Source organism: Pristiophorus japonicus, chromosome 8 (assembly GCF_044704955.1).
Source record: "Pristiophorus japonicus isolate sPriJap1 chromosome 8, sPriJap1.hap1, whole genome shotgun sequence".
NCBI lineage: Eukaryota > Metazoa > Chordata > Chondrichthyes > Pristiophoridae > Pristiophorus > Pristiophorus japonicus.
Genome location: NC_091984.1, coordinates 218417631 through 218439389, shown reverse-complemented (window position 1 = coordinate 218439389; position 21759 = coordinate 218417631). Strand labels below are relative to the sequence as shown.

Here is a 21759-nt window from a genome sequence, read left to right as displayed (position 1 = left end):
CATAAAGGCCAGGGAGTGTGTCCATGACAGCTCCCTACCAGTCTGGTTGAACATTTCTACATTCGGCATGTCTTGTTCAGCATTCCTGGGGTTAAAGTAGAAAGAACTGTGAGCTCGTATAAACTTTACATTTTAACAGCAGCCCAATGATTCCAGGCTAGCACAATCTGATTTAGGGTTATGATATGTCAAATATCGACTGCCTGTTTTTAAATTTAGATTGTAGGCACAATACAGCCAAGCCTAATCCTGATCTCGTCCGATGACCACAAACTTCCCATTTTCCAGTGGGGTTCTGTGATCGACCAACAACAACAACAACAACTTGTATTTATATAGCACCTTTAATGTAATGAAATGTCCCAAGGCACTTACCAGGAGTATTATGCGATAAAAATGTGACACCAAGCCGCTTTAATAGAAATTAGCGCAGGTGATCAAAAGCTTGGTCAAAGAGGTATGTTTTAAGGAGTGTCTTGAAGGAGGAAAGAGATAGAGAGGTGGAAAGGTTTAGGGAGGGAGTTCCAGAGCTTGGGGCCTAGGAAAGAGAAGGCACAGCCACCAATGGTTGAGCGATTACAATCAGGGATGCTCAGAGTGCAGAATTAGAGGAGTGCAGACATCTCGGGGTGGTTTGTGGAGCTGGAGGAGATGACATAGATAGAGAGGGGCGAGGCCATGGAGGGATTTGAAAATAAGGATGAGAATTTTTAATTAAAGGTGCTGATTAACCAGAAGTCAATGTAGGTCAGCGAGAACATGGGTATAGGGTGAGAGGGACTTAGTGCGAATTAGGACACGGGCAACCGAGTTTTGGATCACCTCTAGGTTACGTAGGGTAGAATGTGATAGAAGATCAGTAGCAAGAACCATGGTTGATTTACCCCACCCTCACCAAGGGACCACTGAAGGCCAGTTGCAGCATCCTAGCACCACCCGAGCTGAGGTCAAATTAACCATGCTGGGACCTGGGTCAAGCCTGAGACTTCCTGGTCAGTATAGTTCAGTACCACACAGGCTGACGTGTTTACTGGGGAAATGCCGATGGCCACTTTTTACCACACAGAGATCCCTGCTGTAATGACAAATATTTGTCCCAACCAGCATGGTGTAAATGGGTTAAAACTGTTTGAGCTTCTTACAGGACAACAACAACTTGCATTTATATTGCACCTTTAATGTAGTAATCCATCCCATGGCGCTTCACAGAAGCGTTATAAAACAAAATTTGACACCGAGCCACATAAAGAGATATTAGGACAGGTGACCTCAAGCTTGGTCAAAGAGGTTGGTTTCAAGTAGCGACAGAATTGCCTCAGATTGGACACCTATTGGGCTTCAACTGGCTACTGACAACAAGATTGACCAGCCAGCTGTATTTGATTCTTTTGGAGTGAGGCCTTTAACTTCATGAGCCTTATCCAGTACATGCCAGTCTTCGTACTTCCCTTTGGGCACACGTAGAATCCAGTGCGACGCGCTCTGTTGGAGCCTCTATTTCAGGAGTGTTGAGAGCCACAGCAGGTAGCCACAAAAATATCGTATCAGCAGATCTGCTGGAGTTCTGCACTGGACGATCTCAGTATCAAAGGCTGTCTGATTCCTTGGCACATTGCTGGTGCAGGCAATGAAGATTAGAGTGTTGCTGTTGAGGTTATGAGGTTATGTTTTGGTTGTGAAACTAATATGAGTGTGACGGGAATCTTCTAACAAATGGCACATGACTTTTGATTGAAGGGATGATATTGCTGTCCTGGAGCAGTATTAATTCCACTCTGCTACAATTCAATGTTCAGATCGCCAAGCGGCATAACAAATAAAGACATCACCGGGTGATTTAAGGTGATGGCAGAAAAGCCAAAGGCGACACGAGGTAAACCTTTTTTATGCAGCAAGTGGTTAGGATCTGGAATGCACTGCCTGAGAGGGTGGTGGAGGTAGATTCAATCATGGCTTTCAGGAGGGAATTGGATAAGTACCTGAAGGAAAAAAAATTGCAGGGCTACGGGGAAAGAGCGGGGGAGTGGGACTAGCTGAAGTGCTCTTGCAGAGAGCCAGCACGGGCTCGATGGGCCAAATGGTCTCCTGTGCTGTAACCATTCTATGATTCCAGGTGATGTACAAAGCCACATAAACTAGGAAGGTCCCATTAATTGAATCCCTGGTCTATGCTGAAATAACCCATATCAGGTGGGGCAACAGTGGAATGTTTTTAGTGTCTTCTACCATGAAGACCGATGCAAAATGAGAGGACAAGGGACAAGGGAGAACCAGTGGATGTGGTGTATCTGGACTTTCAAAAGGCTTTTGACAAGGTCCCACACAAGAGATTGTTGTGCAAAATTAAAGCACATGGTATTGGGGGTAATGTATTGACGTGGATAGAAAACTGGTTGGCAGACAGGAAGCAGAGAGTCGGAATAAACGGGTCCTTTTCAGAATGGCAGGCAGTGACCAGTGGGGTGCCGCAGGGTTCAGTGCTGGGCCCCCAGCTATTTATAATATACATTAATGATTTAGATGAAGGAATTGAATGTAATATATCCAAGTTTGCAGAGCTCGGACTTTATCCAATGGCAAGGGTTAACAAGGACGACTGGAGACCTGCACTGCTACACGGACCTAATGTGCACACACATCACAGTGTGGGCAGGCCCGTACTGCCCCTGGGCCCTCGGCTCTTCTGGGCCCCGTACCCTCATTCACCGCACTTTCACCCACGATGTTCCAGGGCCCGCGCTCCAGCTCTATTATAGCCCCGACCTGCGGTGGTGTTCTCACACAGGTCGGGGCGGCCCATGATGTTCCAGGGCCTGACACTCCAGCTCTATTTATAGCCCCGACCTGCTGGTGTTCTCACACAGGTCGGGGCGGCCCATGATGTTCCAGGGCCTGACGCTCCAGCTCTATTATAGCCCCGACCTGCTGGTGTTCTCACACAGGTCGGGGCGGCCCATGATGTTCCAGGGCCCAATGCTCCAGCTCTATTTATAGCCCCGACCTGCGGTGGTGTTCTCACACAGGTCGGGGCGGCCCATGATGTTCCAGGGCCCGACGCTCCAGCTCTATTTATAGCCCCGACCTGCGGTGGTGTTCTCACACAGGTCAGGGCGGCCCACGAATGAGTGGCCAGGCAACGGTCAAACGTACCGTTCACTCTTCAAGCAAAGCGCTCAATTATGAGCTGCTGACATAAGGTTTTTGCAGCGCTGAAATTTCCACGATGCCTCCCCTGTGGTTGTGGTGGGGGTGGTGGTGGAATAGGTTCCTCGCCAGGCTCATCTTCCTCGTCCTCGTCCTCTTCCTCCTCCCCTCTCTCCTGCGGTTCTCCTGCAATCCCCATTGGTAAATCCTGTCCCCTCATGATGGCTAAGTTGCATAGCATGCAGCACACCACAATGAACTCAGAGATCTGCTGAGGGGAGTATTGCAGGCAGCCTCCAGAGTGGTCCAGGCATCGAAAGCACTGCTTGAGCACTCCAATTGTCTGTTCGACGATGTTGCGTGTGGCTGCAGGGCTCTCATTATAGCGATGCTCAGCTTCTGTCTGAGGGTTCCGGAGCAGGGGGTCATGAGCCAGGTGGTGAGGCCGTAACCTTTGTGTAAATTTATGAAGTCCATCCTGCGTGCAGGCAGTGCAGTAGTCACCTGGCAAATGCGGCAATGTGTAGCGTGCTGTGAGATGGAACATATGTCCCCTGCTGATGCCTGAAAGGAGCTAGAGGCATAGAAGGCAAGTGCCGCAGTCACCTTCACCTAGATGGGCAGTGCAGTCCTGTTGCCACTGGTAGGCTGTAGGTCTGCCATTATGAGCTGGCATATCTCTGTCAGCACTTCTTTTTGGAAGTGCAGCCTTGTAACGCACTGTGCCTCAGAGAGTTGCAGGTATGAACGCTGTTCCTGTAAACTTGTTGGGGGTGAGGCCTCCTCCCCATATGTTTGCGACCTCTTCAATTACGTTCAACATGATCATCAATAACCCTTGTTGCAGCTTGACGCTGTATAAATGTAGCAGCCAGGAATAATGGCTGACATAGTATAGCCCCCATCTTTTAAAATGTTCCTAAATGTCCTTTACAACACTTTCCTGTGAAAAATGCAGCCTTCTTCTCCCAATCCTTTGACAGCAATGGCCACTATATAATTGGCTTATGTCCCAAGACAATGACAGATGGTTTAGTGAACCTTCTAGAAATTCCACACGTATGGATGATTAGTCAGAACAGGCTGCACCTGGCCATCCCTTTCCCTACCCCTCCACTCACTTTCACTAGATGAAGAAAATCGAACATTAAAAACTGGTCTGCAGATCATAAAGGTCTCGGGCTTAACCCACTTGCCTGCGTGAGGTTTACTGATTTCAGCCAGGATAGTGGTGAGCATTTACAATTGGCTTTGAAGAGAAGAAAATAGCCCAGTAATGCCAATGACAGAGTCATCCATACATAAACATAAGAAAAAGTTTGTTCAGAACAGAAAATGTAACAACATATCATTAGTCACTAAAGCCAGGTTAAATGTGACATTATCTGTTCCTTCCAAATGCCAAAGATATACTCAGGTTTTGAGTTACAGAAAAAAAGATCACCACTATAGTAAACTTCTACGGATCCGAACTTGGTCAAAGTCAAGTGCCGCCCGAGGTCCACCCAAGGCCCGCCCAAGGCCTGCCCAAGGCCCGCCCAAGGCCCGCCCAAGGCCCGCTCAAGGCCCGCCCAAGGCCCGCCCAAGTGCCGCCCAAGGCCCACCCAAGGCCCACCCAAGGCCCGCCCAAGGCCTGCCCAAGTGCCGCACAAGGTCCACCCAAGGCCCGTCCAAGGCCCGCCCAAGTGCCGTCCAAGGCCTGCCCAAGTGCCGCACAAGGTCCACCCAAGGCCCGCCCAAGGCCTGCCCAAGGCCCGCCCAAGTGTCGCCCAAGACCCGCCCAAGGCCCGCCCAAGGCCTGCCCAAGGCCCGCCCAAGTGTCGCCCAAGGCCCGCCCAAGGCCTGCCCAAGGCCCGTCCAAGGCCCGCCCAAGTGCCGCCCAAGTGCCGCTCAAGGCCGGCCCAAGGCCTGCCCAAGGCCCGCCCAAGGCCTGCCCAAGTGCCCCACAAGGTCCACCCAAGGCCCGCCCAAGGCCTGCCCAAGGCCCGCCCAAGGCCCGCCCAAGTGCCGCCCAAGTGTCGCCCAAGGCCCGCCCAAGTGCCGCCCAAGGCCTGCCCAAGTGCCACCCAAGGCCCGCCCAAGGCCTGCCCAAGGCCTGCCCAAGTGCCGCCCAAGGCCTGCCCAAGTGCCGCCCAAGTGCCGCATACGAAAGCATAGGCCTTACACTAAACATCTGTAAGACAAAGGTCCTCCACCAACCTGACCCCACCACATAGCACTGCCCCCCCCCCCCCCCCCCCGGTCATCAAAATCCACGTGAATCATTTTCCATACCTCGGGAGCCTACCATCAGCAAGGGCAGACATCGACAACAAGGTCCAACACTGCCTCCAGTGTGCCAGCACAGCCTTCGGAAGAGACTGATTGAAGACCAGGAACTCAAATCTGGCACAAAGCTTATGGTCTACAGGGCAGTAGTGGTACCTGCCCTCCTATATGGCTCAGAGACGTGGACCATATATAGTAGATACCTCAAAGCGCTGCAGAGGTACCACCAGCGCTACCTCCACAAGATCCTGTAAATCCCCTGGGAGGACAGACACACCAACGTCAGTGTTCTCGATCAGGCCAACATCCCCAACATCGAAGCAGTGACCACACTCGACCTGCTCCGTTGGGCGGGCCACATCGTCTGCATGCCCAACACGAGACACCCAAAGCAAGCACTCTACTCGGAACTTCTACACGGCAAGCCCCAGGTATGCAGAGGAAACGTTTCAATGACACCCTCAAAGCCTCTTTGATAAAGTGCAACATCCCCACTGATAGCTGGGAGTCCCTGGTCCAGGACCGCCCTAAGTGGAGGAAGAGCATCCGGGAGGGCGCTGAACACCTCGAGTCTCGTTGCCAGGAGCACACAGAAACCAAACGCAGGCAGCAGAAGGAATGTGCGGCAAACCAGACTCCCCACCCACCCTTTCCTTCAACCACTGTCTGTCCCACCTGTGACAGAGACTGTAATTCCCACATTGGACTGTTCAATCACCTGAGAACTCATTTTTTGAGTGGAAGCTAGTATTCCTCGATTTTAAGGGGCTGCCTATGATGATGATTATGATGGTAGCGCGGCGGCCGCCATTGTTTCTCAGTCGGCCCGACAATGGTGGTCCCTGGTGGCCCAGTGGGCACCACTAAAGTGGGTGCAGAGCTCGCAGCGGCCCTCCCATTTAAAAGAACGGGAGGGGCGTTGTGATGCGTCGGCGCAGCGCTAATGTCATCAGTGCCGCGCTGATGTGCTGAGAGCAGCGCTGAGCGATGCGCCCCGCCCGCGCCACAGGAACACCCCGTTACCGGCCCAACAGATGTTTTGACTCTAAGAGCCCAATTCCGGGAGAATTAGCGGCCCGTCTCACCGGGTGCTACATTTCTGTTTAATTCGATCTGTGCGCCGGACGTGGGGTAATTTCGGCCCCTCATTCTCTTAATATTGTCAACAGGAACTTGCTGACTACAATTTTTTAATGATTCCTTTGATGTTTTCTCACCTGGCTCACAGAATATGAATGACTTATTTTAAATTGTGAATTTCATTGAGATTCAAAACAACCCATTTTAAAGTCTAGAATTGGAATATGCTCTGGCAACGGGAGAAATGAAACCGAAAGCAGAGTCAAGTTTCTGAGGAAATGGAAACAGATTTAGTGTTGACGTGAAAATATCTCCAATGTGATCATTCGACAAATACAAACTTTGGACTGGGTGTGGATCCAAATCATAACATACATGACATTTTATGCTTGGAAAGTTTTAATAATTGTGTCTTATCATTTTTAGCATATTTGAAGGCGGGGTCAGCAGCTGGTTTATAAGCAGGCTGTTGTCACACCAAGCTCACTTCTGTGAAAGCTGGGACGATGGCGTTATACAGAACTGAACCCAAGAGGTTGGACGATTTCATCAAAACTAATCTGGAGCCGGATGCATTTAACGTTGAAGTGAGGAACGCCGTGCACAGGATCTGTGAATTTTTGAGGAATGTGTGTTTTAACAGACGACCCGAGATCAAAGTAATCAAAGCTGTTAAAGTAAGCGATTTTATTTTTAATGGAGGATAGTTAATTAATCGAGTTTACACTAAATTACTATTTAAAATATCAGACACTTTCTTTTGTTTATCAATGGAGGTGTTTTCTGATGTGATTGCTCATTTTTACTGATTTTAAACTTTAACGTTCCTGTTTTCTGCGCTGAGCTCCTTCTGTCCAGACGGTGCAGACTTGCCGTGGAATACAGACCCACGGTCACCAGCTGCCTCCAGTACCTCCCCCAGGTTAGCGGGACTGGCTGGCATCGCCGGAATCTCCTGCAAATTCTGGGTCTTAAAACGATGTAAATGCACCATTACAATGACGCAAGTTTTCTAAAAATTTCGCCCAATTAATTGGGGATGCTTTGCCTAAAGGGACAGAATATTTTTGATCTGCTTGTTTTAAAGTTTCAGCGGCTTTAATGGTACTCCTGATCAAGAGAAAGTTCACTTTAAATCTGCTCCTCTGACAGAATGACATTTAGATGCAGATCTCTCCAAAGTTCAGTGTGCTTTAAATCTGCTCCTTTCAAAATCAGCAGCTTTTGTTTCCTTAAAGGCCAACATGTATTTAATTTTTTTTCATCTGAAGCAGTATAGTACTTTGTGTTATTTAAAATACAAATTTCAGGTTATTTATCAATCAAATATACTTCACAATTTGTGAAAGGATGTGAGTATTGCTCCCTCAATATACCCCCCTCTCACCCCACCACCCCTCCCAATGCTGCCTCCTTTCATCCTATCTCCAGTCAGCTACAATAAGAAACAACATAGTGAGTCTGTCACATAAACTCTAGTATAAGGGAAGGAGAGAGCAGACCACAGCTCGGTGGTTGTTCATGGCATCACCCTATTGAGCCTGTTCACTTTGAAAAAGGTCACCATGACAGGTAGCAAGAGCCCTAATTTGTATCGTATGATTTTATTCTCTTGCTTAAACAGTATGTTGTTTGGCACATTCTGACTTGGTACTCGCTCTGACAGTAGCTAATACGGGAAATGAAAGGAATTAAGCCAATTCTGCAATTTCCCAAATACGGTAACATCACTCGTTTGAAAACAGATGAGGCGTTAAAATTGACCACAACACACCACACAAGAATGCAACTCTCTGTCTAGTGATCCCACTCCCGCTCACCTTCCAGTCACCCTCGCTGGAAAGTCTGCATGTGTCCAGTGAGGGCAAGATTGGGCTGTGATGCACCACACCGTTCAATAACCTACTGACACCTGCAGTCTAGGATCACACATAAAGAATGGTTACTTAGGGAAATTAATGAAATATGCTCGTGGAATTGTGTCCTAGCAAGAGTCAGCACCTTCAGGCAAAGGGGAAGGAAAAGGGCAGCAACAATTGTATCAATGCTAATTTGGAGCCCAAAGCAAAAATACAGATAATCTGCATTGTCTTATTGAATGTTCAAAACTGAAGAAAATCAATGCACTCATTTTTTTTTTGCAAAATTTCTGGAATGGGTAAGTTCACCAGTAGCTGAAATATTTGAAAATAATTGTCTATTCTGCTTGCTCTCCTCAGGGTGGGTCAACAGGGAAAGGAACAGCTTTAAGGAATGGCTCAGATGCAGATCTGGTCGTCTTCCTCAGTTGCTTCAAGGGTTTCCAGGAGCAGAGAGACACCAGGCAGGAAGTTCTTGAGGAAATTCGCCAAATGCTGGAAACGTGCTCACGAAGCCTTGCCTATGAGATCCGTGATATCAATATCACTATAATACCGAACAGCAGCATCCCACCAAAATCACTGAGCTTCGCGCTAAAATCGAAGAAGAGGAGTTCGGACAGTGTGGAGTTTGATGTTTTGCCAGCCTTTGTTGCCTCAGGTAAGAATTGATATGAATGTTATAAGACACCTGTACCTATCATTAAAGCTCAAATTTAATTGTAATTCTTCCCTGAGCCTCTGCTACTCATCAAGAAAGACAAGAAGAGAGTGGACCTTACCTGCTTTGCTCCATCACATGTTCCATTCCTAGTTAAGATGATCCAGCAGTTGAGTTCCATATTTAGTTATTGCTAAGGAAGAATATGTTACAATGTACTTTCTGAGTGTATCAGATGCAAAAGCCTGTCACAGACACATGGGGACCTATCACAGGAGAGGTAATGAGTGATATTAGCCTAGGTTTATGATTGACATTGTTTTAACACTGGCGGTAACCCAGGTGGTATTAAAATGACGCTGATGGGAAGTCTAGGATACTGACTCTTAAAGCAAATCTAACCAGTAATCAGATGATGAGATCGATAGATTGTTGGGCACTAAGAGAATCAAGGGATATGGGGATAAAACGAGAAAATAGAGTTGATGTAGACGTTTAGCCGTGATCTTATTGAATATCGGAGCTGGCTCAACAGGTCATATGACCTACCCTGCTTCTATTTCTTATGTTCCTAATGTTATTTAAGTTAATCTCTGAATTTTATTTATTTTTCCCTCCTTTTTAAAGAAAGTGATTCAGTTCCTTGTCCACCAAACGTGCTCTGATACTTTTCCCAACTGATCATTTTTCATACCAAGACAAAAGTGTCAACAGATTAGGGACCATATACTGCTTACATCTGATGACTAATCATGGTCCACTTTCCAGAAGGGGTCTCTGGATAGTGATCAGGAGGCAAAAAGCTGCTACATTTTGTTTCTCTTCCCAACCCATGGGCACTGAGACCATCTGTAGCAATACAAAAGCAAAATGCTGCGGATGCTGGAATCTGAAATAAAAACAGAGAATACTGAAAATCTCAGTGGGTCAGGCAGCATCTGTGGAGAGAAAAACAAAGTTAACGTTTCGGGTCGACGACCCTTCGTCAGAACTGCCGAATGTTCGAAAAGAGCACATTCTTAAGCACTGAAAGGGGGAGGGGTAGAAAGAACAAAAGGAAAGGTCTGTGATAGGGTGAAAGGCAGGAGAGATTGGAGAGACAAAAGGGGTGATGGGCCGAATTGAAATGGTAATGACAGAAGTTAGTAAAAGGTTAATCTGGATAGGGTGTGGCGAGGGGAAAGGGAGCCAAAGATGCCAGAGGTTATGCTCTGAAATTGTTGAATTTGATGTTCAGTCCAGAAGACTGAAAGATGAGGCGCTGTTCCTCGAGCTTGCATTGAGCTTCATTGGAACAGTGCAAGAGTCCAAGGACGGAGATACCAGAGTGGGAGTGGAGTGGAAAATTAAAGTGACAGGTGACCGGAAGCTCAGGGTCACCCTTACGGACTGAACGGAGATGTTCAGCAAAGTAGTCACCCAATCTATGCTTGGTCTCCACAGTGTAGAGGAGACCACATCGTGAGCAGCGAATACAGTAAACTAAATTGAAAGAAGTATAAGTACATCAGTGTTTCACCTGGAAGGAGTATTTGGGGCTCTGGATAGTGGGAAGGGAGGAGGTAAAACAGCAGGTGTTGCATCTCCTGCGCTTGCATGGGACGGTGCCATGGGAAGGGGAGGCGGTGCTGGGGGTGACTGCGGAATAGACCAGGGTGTCACGGAGGGAGCGGTCCCTTCAGAACGCTGAGAGGGGAGGGGAGGGGAAGATGTGATTGGTGGTGGGATCACGCTGGAGGTGGCGGAAATGACAGAGGAAGATCCGTTGAACGTGGAGGCTGGTGGAGTGAAAGGGCAAGGGGAACCCTGTCATGGTTCTGAGAGGGAGGGGAAGGAGTGAGAGTAGAGGTGCGGGAAATAGAACGGACTCGGTCGAGGGTCGTGTTAACCATACGGAGGGGAATCCTCGGTTGAGGAAAAAGGAAGACATGCCAGAGGCAATAGTGTGAAAGGTGGCGTCGACAGAGCAGATGAGACGGAGACGGGGAAACTGGGAGAATGGAATGGAGTCCTTGGGATGCGGGGTGGGAGGAAGTGTAGTTTAGGTAGCTGTGGGAGTCAGTGGGCTTATAGTGGATAATGGCCGAAAACCTATCCTTAGAAATGGAGACAGAGAAGTCGAGGAAGGGAAGGGAAGAGTCAGAGATGGTTCATGTGAAGATGAGGGAAGAGTAGAAATTGGAGGCACAGTGAATGAAAGTTCCAAGTTCAGAGCGAGAGCAGGAAATGGCACCGATACAGTCATCAATATACCGTAAAAAGAGTTGAGGGAGGGGACCCCAGTAGAATTGGAACAAAGAATGTTCCACATATCCCACGAAAAGCTAGGACCCATGAAGGTTCCCATAGCAACACCTTTAATTTGGAGAAAATCAGTGGAGTTAAAGTAACCCTGCTAATAGTAACTCACTGCAGCCCTGGCTGAGATCAGCACTGGAACCTGGGACCTTCTTGCTCTGCGTGGCTCAAGTACCACATCACTCTAACTTAGTGGCTTTATCATTAACTGTCACATTAGATTACCCCAATGCTCACTATATGTCATTGATATCTAACATAATCAAAGGCTATCAGCAAGCAAATACCTTCCAACAGGGAAGAAGAGATTAGAGAATGAGTTGCTCTACTTGTAGACACACATGTTCGCAGCCAGATCTAAACCAGCATTAGCAGATATTGTGCACCAGGTCATGGTACAAGATCTATCGATGCATAATTGGGACTTGAAAGAGAGAAAGAGAGGGAGACCTCCCAGGATATAGAGGGAGGGAGGGAGAGAGAGAGACAGAGACAGAGAGACAGAGAGAGAGAGATACCTCACGGGATGCAGAGAGAAATTTGAGAAACTTTCATGAGATTAAATAAATGAGGAAGCATCCACTAAAATGCAGGTATACATGGTCTGTTAGATTGATGGGCTAAATGAACTGCTCTCACTAAGTACTTGTCTTCGCAACTACTTTGAACCACAGTAAGCTGTTGCTCATTAACTATTTTATTTCTTGCAGTGGGATTGGAGAATGCAAATGAAGCACATCTCAAACTAATACATTTTGTGAGCAAAAATGGAGATCCAAATGGGGAATTTTCTGCCTGTTTTACTGAACTTCAGAGAAAATTTGTGAAGCAGCGTTATCCAAAAGTCAAAGACTTGATTCGCTTGGTAAAACATTGGTACAAACAGGTGAGTGACTTGTTAATCCTTGGAGAACTATGGGAGGATTGGGGTCAATATTTGCAATAATTGAAGATTATTACTTCTCCTCTGCTGGAATCTGGCTTTGCTCAAAGCTGTTGGAAGGAATTTGGAGCTCCTGTACATCTTCTGACTTAGGTTGAACACAGGTTAGATCAGATCCTGATTCTCAAAGAAATTAAAAACCAATTTCCTGATCCCATGCTCTCTGGGCAAGCTGTGTTCAAAGAGAGTACAGGTCAGAGAGTACAGGTCAATCCTTTGACTTGCATCTCCTTTGAACATATCCAAATTTACTGGCAACACAAAGCACAGATGAAAGCACAGAATTACAAAGAGATATTGATAGATTAAGTGGATGGGTAAAACTATGGCAAATTTCAATGTAGGCAAATGTGAGGTCATGCAGTTTGGACCGAAAAAGGATAGAACAGGGTACTTTATAAATGGTAAAATGGTAAAAACAGTGAAGGTCCAAAGCATCTTGGGTGTCCAGGTACATAGATCATTGAACTGTCATGAACAGGTATAGAAAATATTCAGAAAGGCAAATGGAATGCTGGTCTTTATATCTAGAGGACTAGAATACAAGGGGGTAGAAGTTATGCTACAGCTATATAAAGCCCTGGTTAGTCCACATCTGGAGTACTCTGAGCAGTTCTGGGCACCACATCTTATGAAGGATATTTTGGCCTTTGAGGGAGTACAGCATAGGTTTACCAGAATGATACCTGGACACCGGGGGTTCATTACGAGGAGAGATTACACAAACTAGGATTATATTCCCTGGAATTTAGAAGGTGAAGGGGTGAATTGATCAAAGTTTTTAAGATATTAAGGGGAACAGATAGGGTAGACAGAGAGAAACTATTGATGCTGATTAAGGGTGGTAGAATTTTAGAACTCCCTTCTGCAAATGGCACTTGATGCTAGATCAGTTGTTAATTTTAAATCTGAGATCAATAGCTTTTTGTTAACCAAACATATTAAAGCATTTGGGGCAAAGGCGGGTATGTGGAGTTAGGTCAGGGGTGAACTGGCCTACTCCTGTTCCCATGGTTCTATGTTCTAATTGGGAGCAAGGAACAGGGATTTTATCCTTAGATCTTTTAGAAATCACCGAGTCCTTCAGTATTGTATCTTAGAGGATCTTGGTTTCTTTGAATCTGCACATGGCAAGTTTGATCAGTCTCCTCCAACTGGAATTAAAAAAAAAAAATTGTTTCAGTATGTGTGCGTCAATGGCAAGATCGGCATTAATTGCCCATCCCGAATTTCCCTTGAGAAGGTGGTGGTGAGCCATCTTCTTTGAACCGCTGCACTCCTTGTGGTGAAGGAGCTCCCACAGTGCTGTTAGGGAAGGAGTTCCAGGATTTTGACCCAGCAACAATGAAGGAACGGTGATATATTTCCAAGTCAGGATGGTCGGTAACTTATGGGGAACATGTGTTCATGCTCCTCATTGCTTCCATTCACCTGCTGCCCTTGTCCTTCTGGTGGTAGAGATTGCGGGTTTGGGAGGTGCTGCCGAAGAAGCCTTGGCAAGTTGCTGCAGTGCATCTTGTAGATGGGACAGACTGCAGCCATGGTGCGCCGGTGATGGAGGGAGTGAATATTGAAGGTGGTGGATGGGGTGCCAATCAAGTGGGCTTCTTTGTCCCGGATTGTGTTGAGCTTCTTAAGTGTCATTGGAGCTACACTCATCCAAGCAAGTGAAGAGTATTCCATCACACTCCTGACTTGTGCCTTGTAAATGGTGGAAAGACTTTGGGGAGACAGGAGGTGAGACACTCGTCGCAGAATAGCCTCTGACCTGCTCTTGTTGCCACCGTATTTATGTGGCTGGTCCAGTTAAGTTTCTGATCAATCGTGACCCCCTAGGGTGTTGATGGTGGGGGATCCGGCGACTGTAATGCCATTAAATATCATGGGGAGGTGGTTAGACTCTCGCTTCTTGGAGATGGCCATTGCCTGGCACTTGTGTGGTCATTGCCTGGCACTGGTTGCATCTCCAGCTTCTGGCACACACTCTCAGCATGCTGCCTATTTCAGGCCAGAAAATGGACAAAAGCAAATTTCTCCCCCAATGCTTTTTAGGTGAGATGTTAAACTAATGCCCTGACTGCCCTCTCAGGTGGACGTCATAGATCCAAAGACATTATTTGAGGAAGAGCAAAGAGTTCTGTTGGAGTTCTGGCCAACATTTAACCATCAACCAACACCACCAACTTAAGTTATTTAGTCATTTATCTCATTCCTATTATGGGATCTTGCTGTGTGCAAATTGGCTGCTGCATTTCCCTACATCACAACAGCGACTACACTTCAACATACTTAATGACTGGGAAGCTAATTTAGGATATCTTTAGGTTGTCAATCATAGAATCATAGAAAGGAAGGAGGCTATTGTGGCCCATCGTGTCCATGCCGGCCAACAAGAGGCTATCCAGCCTAGGTGCTACATAAATCAAAGTTATTTTTTTCTCTCTTTTGAATCCTGGCACTCCAACAAACTATTCTATAGGTTCATGTCTGCAATTTCCACATCTAGAGTGTCTGTTCTCAGCCTTATAATTTTGGAGGGAGGCTGAACAGAGACTATGGATTTCGTCCGATGAAAAAATTGGAATGAGGGCCACTCTGGACTTCTTAGGGGATGCTTATGTGGCAGCATTGGTCTGGGCATAGCCCCAGCCTGTACTCTCAGGGGCGTTTGTGGTCTCAAGAATAATAAAGGTTAAATATATAGAAACAAAAATACTAGATGGAGAGGACTGGTGAATACTTTATTTGTGTATTTATATTTGTCAACAATTTAATCTAGCATGTTAAGCCACGGAAATCTGAGCTGCGAGGCGTAGAGCGCCTGCCTGCTAAGTATGCAGTGGAGCTGCTGACTATTTACGCCTGGGAGCAAGGCAATGGGATGGAGAGATTTTCCATGGAAGAAGGGTTCCGAACAGTCCTTGAACTGATCTGCAGATATCAGGAGCTGTGCATCTACTGGATCGAGTACTACGATGTCAATAATAAAGTAATTGCAGACTTTCTAACCCAGAAACTCCGAGCCAACAGGTAAAATATTCAATCACTTTGAAACTATACCAATTATAGCTGCTTCAGTATTTTTAATTTAAATTAACCTTCTTCTGACCTACAGTATAGACGGGTACAACAGAAAGAATCTACATTAATACTGAGCTTTATCACATTCTCAAGATGCCCCAAAGCTCTTCGCAGCCTCCTCAATAACAAACTATGTGTTCTGACACCTTTCTCTACCTCCCTCCATTGACTCCTCCAATGCCAAGTGTAAGGATCTCAGAGCTTTCCATCACCAACCGCCTTCTCCTCCACCCAATCTTCCCCAAGTTTTCAGCTCCATCAGCTCCTACTCCATGTGACTCTAGCTTCTCCCGGTTAGCCCTCACTAGACTCACCTAATACATGAAACCTATCTCCTACTCACCATAACCAAAAGTGAAATGCAGCAATTTTGTGAAACTTGGGGGGATTGGCGACGAGCTGCCATTTTTGCGAGGCTATTGGCAGAGCGGCACAAAATGTCCAGCAATTCGTGGCAATTTACAACTCACGGGGTATCTCTGCCTTGCCACAAATTGCTTGACGATTTACACACTGATAATGGTGAGCGCCATTAAACTCAATGTTATTTTGCCAATAAATCCAGGCCCACGGTTAATGATTGTTGCTAATACGGTTTTATTTTGCAGACCAATCATTCTTGACCCAGCTGATCCGACTGGAAATGTGGGTCCAGCGACTGGGTGGCACGTGATGGTAGAAGAGGCCAGAATATGCCTGAGCCAGACATGTGTCTCTGGAGTCCGAGGGTGGAATGTCCTGGTAAAATGGTTTTAATAAATGATGAAGTTTTGATACAAGGGAATGTAGATTGTAGAGAATGTAGAGATTGTGATGTTAGGTCCAGGCGTCCCTTCTGTCTAGAATAGATTTGAACTCAGATCATGGAGGTGAATGGACATCGTTCTCATTATGAACCTCAATCCTCAATTGGAACCTTTATTCTTTTCATCGGGGCTAGTAATGATAGCCCAGCTGTCAAGCATTAAAGATATATGGAAAGCCACACTAATCCGAAACTCCTCAGATTCAATCCTCAGTCCGCACTGAGTTTGCTGATCTCAGCTGGCTGACTGTGGGAGTGCAACAATTGGCCTCAGCACCCCTGCACGGGAGATGGGGAAGGAAACAGCTGAGATTCCCACTGACCATATATTGTACGTGTGTGGACATTGGATAAGTACAGGATCAGACTTGGTTGAATGCTCAAACAACACTAACTGTCCAAGCTTAAACACGAAACATTGGAACAGGAGGAGACCATTTAGCCCCTCGAGCTTGTTCCGCCATTCAATGAGATCATGGCTTATTTACAATCTAACTCCATATACACATCTTTGGCCCATAATACCTTTACTTAACAAAAATCTATCAATCACAGATTCAAATTAACAATTGATCTAGCATCAGTTGCTGTTTGCAGAAAAGCATTCCAAAACTTCTACCACCCTTTGTCTATAGAAGTATTTCCTAATTTCACTCCTGAAATGTCTGTCTCTAATTTTTAAACTATGTCTTGTAGTCCTTGTTACATTTAGAATAACTCCACAAGACTGCATCTTCAGCTCAAACTGTTATGACCTTGGTCTTTTTATTGTAACTCCAGAGTGAGGAGGCAGCATGGTAATCTGCCTTTTATACCTGCCTTGTGACCCCTGGTGGCAAGTCTTACACATTGGTAATCTTTACATATATAACAGTCCTCGACTCACCAACCAGCAGAAATAGTTTCCCTCTACCCTATCTGTTCCCCTTAATATCTTGAAAACTTCAATCAAATCACTCCTTAACCCTCTAAATTCCAGGGAATATATCCTAGTTTGTGTAATCTCTCCTCGTAATTTAAATCCTCACTCTAGGTCATCATAATTATCATCATCATAGGCAGTCCCTCGGAATCGAGGAAGCCTTGCTTCCACTCTTAGAATGAGTCCTTAGGTGGCTGAACAGTCCAATACGAGAGCCACAGTCCCTACCACAGGTGGAACAGAAAGTCGTTGAGGGTAAGGGAGGGTGGGACAGGTTTGCCGCACGTTCTTTCCACTGCCTGCGCTTGTTTTCTGCATGCACTCGGTGATGGGACTCGAGGCGCTCAGCGCCCCTCCCGGATGCACTTCCTCCACTTAGGGCGGTCTTTGGCCGGGGACTCCCAGGTGGGGATGTTGCACTTTATCTGGGAGGCTTTGAGGGTGTCCTTGTAACGTTTCCTCTGTCCATCTTTGGCTCGTTTGCCATGAAGGAGTTCCAAGTAGAGCGCTTGCTTTGGGAGTCTCGTGTCTGGCATGCGGACAATATGGCCTGCCCAGCGGAACTGATCAAGTGTGGTCAGTGCTTCAATGCTGGGGATGTTGGCCTGGTCGAGGACACTAATGTTGGTGCGTCTGTCCCAGGGGATTTGTAGGATCTTGCGGAGGCATCGTTGGTGGTATTTCTCCAGCGACTTGAGGTGTCTACTGTACATGGTCTATGTCTCTGAGCCATACAGGAGGACGGATATTACTACAGCCCTGTTGACCATGAGCTTGGTTGTAGATTTGAGGGCCTGGTCTTTGAACACTCTTTTCCTCAGGCGGCCGAAGGCTGCACTGGCGCACTGGAGGCTGTGTTGAATCTCCTTATCAATGTCTGCTTTTGTTGATAAGAGTTCTTGATGACTGCCCCCCAGTCATCAAGATGCCCGGCGCGGCCCGAGACAACGTGGACCATTTCCCATACCTCGGGAGCCTCTTATCAACAAAAGCAGACTCACTCCGGGTAACATTCTGGTAAACCTATGCTGCGCTGTATTCAAGATCAATATATCCTTCCTACGGTGTGGTGCCCAGAACTGCTCGCAGTACTCCAGGTGTGGTCTAACCAGGGCTTAATATAGCTGGAACATAACTTCTACCACCTTGTATTCTAGTCCTCTGGATATAATGTTCTATATTCCATTAGCCTTGTTGATTATTTTCTATACCTGTTCATGACATTTTAATGAGCTATGTCCCTGGACCTCATGTCTCTTTAGACCTCCATTATTTTTTAGCTTCATTTACCTACATTGAAATCCATTTAACACAGTTTTGCCCATTCACTTAATCTACCAATATCTCTATAATTCTATGCTTTCATCGACACTGCCTACAATGCCGCCTATCATTGCATCTTCAGCAAATTTGAATATGTGTCTTTCTATCCATCATCTAAGTTGTTGCTAAATACAGTGAATAATTGAGGCCCCAACACAGATCCCTGCAGGACACCAATAGTCACATCCTGCCAATTAGAGTACCTGCCCATTATTCCGATTCTCTGTCTCCTGCTGCTCAGCCAATTTCCTAACCTGGTCAATAATTTTCCTTAAATTTCATGAGCCTCTACCTTAGTTAACAGTCTCTTATGAGGAACTTTATCAAATACTTTCTGGAAGTCTATATAAATAACACCCATAGACATTCCCCTGTCCACTATTTTACTCACCTCTTCGAAAATTCCACTCAGGTTCATCAGGCTTGATCTACCTTTTACAAATTCATGCTGGCTCTCTCTGATCAGCCGAAAATGTTCCACGGTGTTCAGTCACCCTATCCTTAATTATAGACTCTGGTAATTTCCTAATAACAGATGTTAGGCTAACTGGTCTATAATTCCCTCGAGTTCCTCACTCACCATTCTTAAATAGTGGAGTGACATGCACAATTTTCCAATCTAAAGGAACGGTTCCTGAATCGAGAGAACTTTGGAAGATTATAGTTGGAGCATCTGCAATGTGCTCACCTAATTCCTTTAAATCCCTGGGATGGAAACCATCTGGCCCTGGGGATTTGTCACTCTTTAGTGCCATTATTTTCTTCATTACTGTTACTTTGCTTACGTCAATTTTGTTGAGTCCCTGCCCCTGATTCAATATTAGATTCCTTGGGATTTCCAGCATGCTGTCCTCTTCCTCGACTGTAAATACTGACGCAAAATAATTCATCAACATGTCCGCCATTTCCTTATTTTCATTGACAATATCACCGTTCTCAGTTATCAAAGGACCAACATTGCTCCTGACCACGCTCATTTTCCTAATATAATTGTAATATTTGTTTGGTGTTGATTTTGAGATCCCTTGCAAGTTTCTTTTCATATTCTGTTTTTTGTAGCTCTTGTTATTTGTTTTGTCACCCTTTGCAGTTCTTTATATCTCTCCCATTCGCCAGGATCTGTGTTATATTTTTAATTTGTGTATGTTTTTTCTTTTAGTTTTATGTTGTCTCTTATCTCTTTAGACATCCATGGCTGAGGTTTTTTGGCAAGTGGAACTCTTGCCCGTTAGGGATATAAACTGGTTCTGTACCACATTAATTCTATTTTGAACACGTCCCATTGATCTTCTGTCGTTTTACCCATTAACAGATTTGCCCAGTTTACTATCTCAGCGCATTGAAGTCAGCCTTGCCTAAATCTAGAATCTCAGAAGCTGTTTTGCGTTTCTCCTTTCAAACGCTACGTTGAACTCGATCATGTTATGATTGCTATTGGATAAATGTCCACGCAGCGTTAGGGTGTTAACTAAATCTGGTTCATTACTCATTGCTAAATCCAGTATGGCATGCCCCCTTGTTGGTTCTAGGACACTTGTGTAAGGTATCACCTCAGGAAGAACCAATCAGGAGTGGACAGGAAGATAATTAGGGAAATATATTTATCAGAATACTCATAAAAAAGGACAAAAATGACTGAGTGTCTTTCCCAGCTTCCAAAATAAAAAAGTATTTCATATTTTATCTCTTGTGGTTTTTTTTCTTGTCTTAGACAGTGCAGAAGTTTAAAATCACTGTGATTGGCCTGGATGGATCCGTGTTACTTCTGCATGCCAACATTAACAACAAGATCTCAATGATCAAACAGCAAATTGAGCAGGACCGGGACATTCCAGCTCACCAGCAGCGCCTGATGTTTAATAAAACTATCTTGAATGACCATGAAACCTTGTTGGATTGCGGAATATTCTTTGATGCAGAGCTCCAGCTACTCCACCTACTCCCGACAATGGAGATATTTGTCATCAATTCAGATGGGCGTAACCTGAAATTTAATGTATCGCCAACTGACAAGGTTTCGACTCTGAAAAATAAAATTGAATCTTCGGAGCGTATTCGATCAAACCAGTACTACCTGACCTTTCAGTCGAGGCCACTAGAAGATGGACACACACTGAAATACTATGGCATTAAGACACATTCTACCATCAACATCAACTTGCGTCTGCGTGGTGGCAGGGTGATTCAGCTTCTTAATGTGGAGTATCATAATTAAACAGTTTGAAAATTCATAGCAATACTAATGATTATAAATTGCATTTTAATATTACTTCGTATCAACAGGATTGAATTTGTTATAACTGCTTCATGACAGTTAAGTTCTGGTTAATGCATCATAATCCTTTCCACTGATCGGTCTGATACTGACCAAAATATCCACAATTTAAGCAGAATTCATGTGTAGAATAAGGTAACACATTTGTAACAGTGTAAGGCTTAAGTGTGGGTGATTGTGTGCATTCTGCAACATGTATGTTAAAGTATCAGTCATTGAAAGAATGGTACCTAGAGTAGATTATATTTACCCCCATCCCTCCAGAGAACATTGCAGGTTTTGCCCATTTATTTGTTTAGTTAGACTGTGGTCCCACCGCCCGCTCCTCCAGGGCAGTTGGTGTGACCGGTGTCTGCCTGGGAATTGGGGTCAGTCTGTGCTTTGCACCATAACTTGCGGCTCCTGTCTGCTCTGTCAGTGCACATTGAAGATGGCGGCCACTGGCCAGTTGGGAAGAGCACTGCACTGCTCAAAATTAACTGAATTACCATTATTTACATTTATTTTACATTTTGTATTGGCAGCAATTCTGTTGCCAGCTGCAGCAGTGAGTAAATAAAGTTCCTTTAAAGTTCGATAGATTATCAGACTGGTTTTGCTCATTCATAGATCATATATTCATTTGCTGTAATTATCTGTTTTGAATATTTTACAAGTTTGTTTATGTATTAAGATAGTGACTATATTATTTGCCAATTAAATTGCATGTATTACAATAATGGTATCTGTAAAGTCCTTACTCTACAGCATGTAACCACACGAGGCACATTCTGGGGACAAGGTCACACTGTGACCTTAACTCTTTATCCACAGGACTCCAAAGATGATGACCCTGCGTGGGACCTCCCTTTTTATGCCTGTGTGATCAGGTAAGGAGTGTCTCCCACAAGTTCACCCCTTGTGGTCAAGGTGTGCATCTAGTTTGAGTGCATACAGTAATACAGTGGTGTTACATTGTGGTTACATACATTACAGTATCATGGAATCATACAGCATGGAATGAGACCATTCAGCCCATCCTGTCTGTACTGGCTCTTTGAAAGATATATCCAATTATACCCATTCTCTTGCTCTTTCCCCGCAGTCCTGCACATTTCTCC

The 21759-nt window shown here is 45.5% G+C and overlaps 1 protein-coding gene across 1 annotated transcript in view; it reads left to right on the top strand.

The window, feature by feature from the left end:
- LOC139269250 (2'-5'-oligoadenylate synthase 2-like) overlaps positions 1-21378 on the top strand; it is a 52930-nt gene extending 31552 nt beyond the window's left edge. The window contains exons 8-14 of the mRNA XM_070888338.1: positions 4552-4951; positions 6975-7169; positions 8712-9012; positions 12021-12196; positions 15033-15283; positions 15943-16075; positions 20096-21378. Coding sequence (XP_070744439.1) covers positions 4552-4951; positions 6975-7169; positions 8712-9012; positions 12021-12196; positions 15033-15283; positions 15943-16075; positions 20096-20599 — 1960 coding nt within the window. The 3' untranslated portion in view covers positions 20600-21378. The remainder of the gene's footprint in view (positions 1-4551; positions 4952-6974; positions 7170-8711; positions 9013-12020; positions 12197-15032; positions 15284-15942; positions 16076-20095) is intronic.
- Positions 21379-21759: the final 381 nt, after the last annotated feature.